This window comes from Balaenoptera acutorostrata, chromosome 19 (assembly GCF_949987535.1).
Source record: "Balaenoptera acutorostrata chromosome 19, mBalAcu1.1, whole genome shotgun sequence".
NCBI classification, from domain to species: Eukaryota; Metazoa; Chordata; class Mammalia; order Artiodactyla; family Balaenopteridae; genus Balaenoptera; species Balaenoptera acutorostrata.
The window spans coordinates 53,398,151-53,407,533 of NC_080082.1; the positions used below are offsets into that span (position 1 = coordinate 53,398,151).

The 9,383-nt window shown below is 41.7% G+C and overlaps 1 protein-coding gene across 1 annotated transcript; it reads right to left on the reverse strand.

Annotated features, from left to right (window-relative positions):
* Positions 1–265: 265 nt before the first annotated feature.
* Positions 266–1,413, reverse strand: LOC103007964 (EP300-interacting inhibitor of differentiation 2). The gene has a single exon (XM_028165968.2). The coding sequence runs from the start codon at positions 1,276–1,278 to the stop codon at positions 667–669; it is 612 nt and encodes a 203-aa protein (XP_028021769.2). The 5' UTR covers positions 1,279–1,413; the 3' UTR covers positions 266–666.
* Between the last annotated feature and the right edge of the window lie 7,970 nt (positions 1,414–9,383).

The following is a 9,383-nucleotide window of genomic DNA, read 5'->3' on the forward strand; positions in this document are numbered from 1 at the left end:
TTGCCAACTTTTGTGAAGAAATAAAAAAAAAACCCACCTAGATTTGCATTTGCTTGTGTATATATAGGGAAACCGAAAAGACAGAAGAGGTACTGTGGTTACCGATGGGAATTGTGGTAGGTACTGGGTGGGCGGGGGGAAAGGGATAGAAGACTTTTCATTGCACACTTTATATTTTGGGGGCTTATAAATAGATTATTTACCAAAAAAGTATTAAAAATTGAATGAAAGAAAAAATCCAGAAATTTCCGATAGTCTTGAATACATAATTTATCATGTAATATATACAGTATTTACTTTGCCTTTCATTTGAAATGCCTCAGAAAACACAAAATCAATCTTACACTATGGGCTCTATTGGCAGTTTTCCTTCATCAAGTCTCAATTATATAAAACCATTCTTCACTTTAGTGAAGCAATTTTAAAAGACATTTCCACAATGCAGGGAAAAGAATCTGGATCAATCACAAACTCAGAGAACGTTAGAGGAGTCATAACGGTTTTTATTTTTTTCTATTTCTTTTCTGATGGTTTTTCTTGATAAGCTTCCTTTTCTTTTTCAACTGTGCCTTGCCTTATTCTCAAATACTTTGACTTGAAATCAAGTTACAGGATTGGTATGACTGTATTGAACGCAGAGGTTCTTGAAGTAGTTTCATCACTAAACTATTCTCTACCGATAAACTTATCACAACCAAGTTCTTCTATCAGAGGATTGATAATTTCAGATGCAGTCAGAGTTATACTAAATGTTAAAATATCAAAATCCATCCTCTGAGGATTCCGCTGATATTCGGCATCAAACGCTGCTTCCCTTGCTCTGCAGGCTTCCACAAATCTCCTGCGGCGTCCTTCAAGCTCCTGAATTCTGCCGGGAGCAATCGGGTAGTGTTCCAGATAGTGGCGGAGAAACTGCTGGTAATTAATTCCTAAAACGCCAAGTGGGTGACGGAGGCGGAGATACGGCAACGCAGCCAGGCCTGGGCTGTTCCCGGGCCTGGACCGGCGTCTGCCCTCAGGACCCTCTTCGTCTGCTGGCTCCGCCAACAATCGGGCAACCTCTGCAATCCGGGCTTCCCTGGCCGCCGCCGTCGGACCTTCCCTGGCATCCGCCACTGGACCTTCCCTGGCCGCCGCCATCGGACGGTCCCTGGCCTCCACAGGCTGCGCTGGGGCCGGCTCCCGCCTCCCGCCGCCTACCTCCGCCTGCGGGACGTCGCCGTTGTCATTCGCCGCGCCCGTCAGTGGGACACTGCTGTCTGCGGGCAGCTCGGACATCCCGGACCGCGGGGTCAGCTCGGCCGCTCTCAGAAAAACTGGAATAACGGTACAGCGCGATTAGCGGTGTGCACGTAAATGCGCGTGCGTGAGCGCTGTGCACACGGGTCAACGCTGTGGGCAAACCCACGTGCACGAGCGTAGGGTCTGCGGCTGAACCTAAGAGCACTGCGCATGAGTCATCCCCAGGCGCCCGCGATCTTCCAGGTGCCACCTAGCGGCCGGAAGAGCCAACAAACACACCTGAAACCTTCCCCTGTTACCCAGAATGTCTAAGGGCTGAGTCGAGCCTTGTTTTACATTTCAACCAGTTTAATGTTTACAAGGAAAGTCTCACAAGATCGCTTCCTGTTGGCTTTCCCAAGATTACATCCTAGGATGCCTCTTCCTAAGTTTCTTGTTCTCTAGTGATTATGATGCCACCTCTATTATATACCCAGATAGTTTAGATTCATGGGTTATTTTGGAGGTAGGGTGTGGTTCTTTATTCTTTTCCATTTATTCATTTGCCTATCTTCACCCATACCAATCCTCTTAATTACTAAAACTTTGTAATAACGTTCCCTTTTATTTAAAAAAATTGCTTTGGCTATTCTTGGACATTTTTTTTCTAAATCTTTTTCGTACAATATAACATGCAGGAAAAAATATACAAAATATAAATATACGGCTGAATGATTTATCACAAAGTGAACGTCCATGTAACCACCACTTGGGTCAAGGATTGAATATTTCTAGTATCCCAGAATCCTTTCCCCCTTCGTATCACTATTGTCTCCTTTCTACCCAGAGGTAACTACTATACTGATATGTATGGTAATCACTTCTTTGCTTTTCTTTATGTTTTACTACCTAGGGGTGCATTCTGATACTGTCGTTTAATTTTGCTTGCTTTTCTGAATTTTACATACTCTTGTGTCTCGTTTCTTTCGCACATTATTTTTATGAGATTCACTTATGTTTTTCATTGTGGTTATAAATTCTTCATTTTCTTTTTTTTTTAAACATCTTTATTGGAGTATAATTGCTTTACAATGATGTGTTAATTTCTGCTTTATAACAAAGTGAATCAGCTATACATATACATATATCCCCATACCTCCTCCCTCTTGCGTCTCCCTTCCACCCTCCCTATCCCACCCCTCTAGGCGACTTAATTTTCTTGATAGTTACATATCCATTACCATTATTATTATTATTTTTTAATTATTTATTTATTTATTTATTTTATTTATGGCTGTGTTGGGTCTTCGTTTCTGTGCGAGGGCTTTCTCTAGTTGCGGCAAGTGGGGGCCACTCTTCATCGCGGTGCACGGGACTCTCATTATCGCGGCCTCTCTTGTTGCGTAGCACAGGCTCCAGACGCGCAGGCTCAGTAATTGTGGCGCACGGGCCCAGTTGCTCCGTGGCATGTGGGATCTTCCCAGACCAGGGCTCGAACCCGTGTCCCCTGCATTGGCAGGCAGACTCTCAGCCACTGCGCCACCAGGGAAGCCCCCATTACCATTATTTTTATGTGTCCCATAATATTGCAACATTCATCTTAAATACTGACTCTCCAATTACTTTTTCTTTATTCTAATTAACGTGAGAAACATCATATAAGGAAATTCCGCCTTTGATTTTGCTAGTGATGACCCCCATGGTGGTGCCGTGATTCATGGGCATCAGTAAATAAGTTTAGTGACTCATTCTCTGCCCTGTCAGGAGGAGCTATTTTGAGGCATTAGATCTCACCTACAGATCATAAGGTTACATTTTCTTTTTAAAATAAATTTATTTATTTATTTATTTTTGGCTGAATTGGGGCTTCGTTGCTGCACACAGGCTTTCTCTAGTTGCGGCGAGTGGGGGCTACTCTTCGTTGTGGTGCGCGGGCTTCTCATTGTGGTGGCTTCTCTTTTTGCGGAGCACGGGCTCTAGGCGTGCGGGCTTCAGTAGTTGTGGCTCGCGGGCTCTAGAGCGCAGGCTCAGTAATTGTGGCGCACAGGCTTAGTTGCTCCACGGCATGTGGGATCTTCCCGGACCAGGGCTTGGACCAGGGCTTAAACCCGTGTCCCCTGCACTGGCAGGCGGATTCTTAACCACTGCGCCACCAGGGAAACCCCGAGGTTGTATTTTTATTTTCCTGGTTCAAGCACCACATTTATAAAACACAACATCCAGCCTATGTGCTGCTTCAAACACAGCTTCACCCCAGCATCTGGGCAATGACTAAGTGTGTGGCTCCTTTAAGACAGCTCCCAGGCTAGTCTGGAGAGCAAAGGTCCATTGCTGCCACCCTCAGGCTGCCTGGAAAATCACAAATATTTAATAGAAGAATCCCCAGACTTATATAATAACATATATTATTAGAGGGGAAACTAGAAATTGCAGTAATTTGCTATAATACTATGGAGGCAGATATCTGTCCTGCCTTTTGAGGCCCCAAATCACCTTCCAGCTGAAGCTGAAAGGCCCTCCCATTATCCAGGGATAAGAATAGCTCTAGAGAAAATTATGGTGTATTAAACAGAAGTGCTCATGTGGGGAGATGAAAGCAAAAATTTGAGATAGATTCCAGGTTAACTATTGCTCCCAAGACTGTTCCTGTGCAGCGGCTTGTAGCATCTTTGTTTCTGACTCACCGCCAGCATTTCAGAATCATTTGAGGACAGTTTTAGTCATGGTGCAGACTAAACAATTAAGGGAGCTGATATCAGGGGCTCCACGCTGGTATATTTTTACAGGAAAAAATAGAGAATTTAAACCTATGGTCATACAATTAACATTTTAAAAGAAGAGGTGAAGAGTTTATAAGGAAAGGGACTGGATCTTCTTCTCCCAAAGGCTGCAAAAGCCTGTAATAAATAGCACTGGTGGGATATTTATCCTTACTGGGAACAAAGACTTCCTTTAAAGGATAAATACACATGTTGACTTGAATCAGTACTTTTATGGATATGGGTTGAAACCACAACTCAGAATCTGAACCTGGCTTAGGACAATTGGGGAAATCATGATGTCATTCTTGCCTCTTTATTACCCCTGATTATTCTAGGCCTTACATGTTCTGCCCACTAGATGGGCTTGAGCTGACTTAATGGTGGATATAGGTGCTTCTTTCTCTAAGGGGATTTTCCAGATTTGCTTATCTCTTCTGAGATATTTAATGCTGTGGTGAGGTCTAAACATGATGTTACAAGCCTTGTCTCTTTTCCCAAGATTGTTACTGTGCTAGATTAATTGTAAAAGTGGCCCCAATTCTCCATTCTCTCTGTTTCTACACCTTTTGTAATAATAGTTTGTAGCTCTTCTCATCAATAGGTAGATTCCTTTTCTCCATCCCTTGAATCTGAGCTGGCCTTGTGACTTGCTTTGACCAATAGGATGTGGCAGAAATGATGGTGTATCAGTTTCGAGACTGGGCCTCAAAAGGCATTTCATGCTTCCGTTCTCTCTTGGACTCCTGTCTCGACCATGAGAACAACCCTGGACCAGCTTGCTGGACGGTGGAAGACACTTGGGACTGAGAAAAGTGGTCTCAGACAAGGCATTCAAGATTAATCAGTGCTGGGAATTCCCTGGTGGTCCAGTGGTTAGGATTCAGTGCTTTCATTGCCAGGGCCCAGGTTCAATCTGTGGTTAGCTCGTGGCAGGGTCGGGGGGAAGATCAGTCAGCCCCAGCTGAGCTACCAGCTGACTTTTAGGCTCATAGACTAAATAAATGCTTGATGTGATTTGCCATGCAACATTATTGTGGCAATAGATAACTGCTCCAGAAGTTGGTATCAGGAGTTGGGTAGTGCCCTAAGAAAAGGCTAAGATATGTAGGGAAAACAGTGAGGAAATTGTTATTGGAACAGAAAAAATGATGACTCATTATGATGTAGTGAAATAATTGGCAAACTGTGGCCTGTGATTACCCAGAAATAGAAATAGAAACAGAAAATAGAAAGTATTTGGCTAAGGAGATACCCAAGCATAATGCTGATTACTCACTGATGAGTATGATACGGCGTAGCAAGAAAGGGTTGAACTATAGAAGGAACTGGCTGACTTTCCAGAAGAATTTAAAGGAAATATAGAGAGACTATGACTTGCTAGGTTGGGAAAGAAAAGCTTTTTTCACATCCAGTGAAAAAAAAGATTGTCAAAGTGAAAAACAGCCTGTGAGTATAGATCAGATTAAAGGTGTGGCTTTATGACCCTTTGTTAAAAGTTCAAAAATATGAGGCAGTGCGTAGGTGAGCTTCCCAGCTAGAGGAAAGGGTTTCTAGGAAGCCCAAGGGCATGGTCCTGCAGAAGCCTGATCTTAAAATAGAAAGAAGTCTAGAGGAAAGGTATGTTTTCCCCCCAGCTTTATTGAGATGAAATTGACACGTAACATATAAGTTTAAGTTGTACAATGTGATGGTTTGATACATGTATATATTTTGAAATAATTACAATAGAATTAGTTAACACTTTCATCACCTCACATAATTAACTTTTTTTTTTTTTGGTGGTGAAAACATTTAAGTTTTATTCTCTTAGCAACTTTCAAGTATATAATATAGCATCGTTAATTATAATCACCATGCTAAACATTAGATTCCCAGAACTTATTCATCTTATAACTGGAAGTTTGTACCCTTTGACCAATGTCACCCCATTTCCTCTACCTCCCAGCCCCTGGCAACCACTAATCTACTGTCTGCTTCTGTGAGTTCGGATTTTGTAGATTTCATATGTACGTGATATCATACAGTATTTGTCTTTCTCTGTCTGACTTATCTCACTTAGCATAATGCCCTCAAGGTCCATCCATGTTGCGAATGGCAAAATTTTCTTCTTTCTCATGGTGGAACAATATTTCATTACATATACAATGCCTATCTATCTATCCATCTATCTATCACCTATCTCTCTCTCTCTCTCTCTCATCTTCTTTATCCACTCATCCATAGACAGAAATGTAGGTTGTTTTCATATCTTGGCTATTGTGAATAATGCTGCAACGAACACTGGGGTACAGATATCTCTTTGAGATCCTAATTTCATGTCCTTTGGGTGTATACCCAGAACTGGGATTGCTGGATCATATAGCAGTTCTATTTTTATTTTAATTTTTTGAGAAACTTCCATACTGCTTTCCATTGTGGCTGTACCAATATACATTCTCACCAAGAGTGAACAAGGGTTCACTTTTCTCCACATCCTTGCCAACACTTGTTATTTCTTGTCTTCTTGATCATGGCCATTCTAACAAGTGTGAGGTGATATCTTATTGTGGTTTTGATTTGTATTTCCCCAATGATAAGTGACGCTGAACACCTTTTCATGTACTTCTTGGCCATTTGTATATCTCTGGAAAAATGTTTATTCAAGTCCTCTGCCCATTTAAAAATCAGATGGTTTTCTTTTTTGCAATTGAGTTGTATGAGTTCCTTATATACTGTATTTTGGATATTAACCCCCTATCAGATAAGTGGTTTGCAAATATTTTCTTCCATTCCATAGGATGCCTTTTCATGTTGTTGATTGTTTCTTTTGCTGTGTGGGAGCTATTTATTTATTAAATTAAAAATTAATTTTTATACAATTTTAAAGCTTACTTTCCATTTACAGTTACTACAAAATATTGGCTATATTTCCCGTGTTGTACAATACACACCTGAGCCGATCTTAACACCCAGTAATTTGTGCCCCCCTTCCACCACTGCTATATTCCCCCCCACCCCCTGCTGGTAACCACTAGTTTGTTCTCTATATCTGTGAGTTTGTGAAGCTTTTTAGTTTGATGTAGTCCCACTTACTCATTTATTTTTGCTTTTGGTATCATATCCAAAAAAATTATTGCCAAGACCAATGTCAAGGCGCTTTTTCCCTGTGTTTCCTTCTAGGAGTTCTATGGTTTCAGGTTTTATGTTTAAGTCTTTAATCTATTTCAAGTTAATTTTTGTGAGTGGTATAAAATAGGGGTCTAATTTCATCCTCTGCATGTGATTATCCAATTTTCCCAATACAATTTATTGGAGAGACAATCCTTTTCCCATTGAGTATTCTTAGCTCCCTTGTCAAATATTAGTTGACCGTACATGGGAGGGTTTGTTTCTGGGCTCTCGATTCTGTTCCTTTCATCTATGTGTCTGTTTTTATGCCAGTACCATACTGTTTTGATTACTATAGATTTGCAATATAGTCTGAAACTTCTGTTTCAATGACTTCTTATTACAAGGAAAACAATGAAAAATACTTGCCTCTGTACAGCTATCTCTTTGGTATCGACATGTATACTCAAGTGTGGCTCATTCATCCTGGAACGTAAGTGAGCAGCCCTTTGAAATTAAATCAAATCAGACTGAAACCTGAGGAGCCTCTTCTCAAACTGCCCCATACCCCTTTGTACCAGAAGCAGAGGAGGGTGTTCAAAAGTTATCTGTAATGCCGTAAAAAGTGCCACCTATTTTATACTTTTTGTCTATTTTAGCACCCAAAATAGTGTCTTTTATTTTTTTATATAGTGGGTGCTCAACAAATATTTATTGAATTAGAGTGAAGTCCACTTAGGACTTTAAGCTCCCTCTCCCCCACCACAGACTGTCATATACCAAGGTCTCCAATATTCCTGAAGCTCCTTCATAGCCTCCCAAATTTCAAAAGCTAAATGAATGATATGAAACTTACAAACATTCATTCAGTGGGTTTAAAATATCTTGTCCAACAAGTGTGCAAAGAAATTAACCACTTTGCTTGACTTTCTTTTTTTAATATTTATTATTTATTTAATTTATTTAATTAATTTTTTTGGCTGTGTCAGGTCTTAGTTGTGGCACACGGGATCTTTGTTGAGGCATGCGGGATCTTTCGTTGCAGCTCTCAGGCTCTTTGTCGCAGTGTGCGGGCTCTTCTTTGCGATACACGGGCTTCTCTCTAGTTGTGGTGTGTGGGCTCTGCAGTTGTGGTGCAGGCTAGAGAGCGAATGGGCTCTGTAGTTTGCGGCACGTGGGTTCTCTTGCTGAGGCGCAGGAGCTCAGTAGTTGTGGTGCTTGAGCTTAGTTGCCCCACGGCATGTGGGATCTTAGTTTTCCCGACCAAGGACTGAACCTACATCCCCTGCATTGGAAGGCGGATTCTTTACCACTGGATCACCAGGGAAGTCCTGCTTGACTTTCATCTGTATCTTTTTGCTTTTCTTTCGTCTGTATCTTGTCAAAGTTCTAAAGCTACCAAAGAAAATAACCCATGCCATTAATCTACTGCCTAGGACACAATATTTCTGCAGGAAGTGTGACAGCTCTCCAACCACGACAGCTGTTCTCAGGACCTAGAAAAACTCAACCTGTTTTGAGTTTCACAAATGCATGTCTTTTTTTAAAAAAAATTATTTATTTATTTATTTATAGCTGTGTTGGGTCTTCATTTCTGTGCGAGGGCTTTCTCCAGTTGTGGCAAGTGGGGGCCACTCTTCATCGCGGTGCGCGGGCCTCTCACTATCGTGGCCTCTCTTGTTGCGGAGCACAGGCTCCAGACGCGCAGGCTCAGTAGTTGTGGCTCACGAGCCTAGTCGCTCCGCGGCATGTGGGATCCTCCCAGACCAGGGCCCGAACCCGTGTCCCCTTCACTAGCAGGCAGACTCCCAACCACTGCGCCCCCAGGGAAGCCCCAAATGCATGTCTTTTTACCTGTGACTTACTATTGCCAACAATGGAATTAGGATATTGATCAGCCACAAACCACTAACAAAATGATCCCAGAACTGCTCTGCCACAAGAAAATATAGAAATGCCCCCCACCTCACCCCGTCCCATAAGCAAACCCTAACTTGAGCCCAATAATTAATTCTTCCTAATTATATCAAAATTACTTTCTTTTACCCTCAAAATATTGGCATTGTACTGGAAATACTGATACAAAACCACAGTGACAAACATCTTCCATAGCCTACTCTAGTTTTCTTCTAAATGCAGAAGTTTCTGTTTCACTTCCTTGCTTTCTTTACACATGTACTGTGGTTATGGACACAGTAAAGGCCCATCATTTATAAAGGACTTCAGTCTTACTCAGTTCTTGATAATTAGACTCATTTACTTTAGACACAGGGGCTCAGTGACTAAACCCAGAACATTTAGTATTAACAGTGC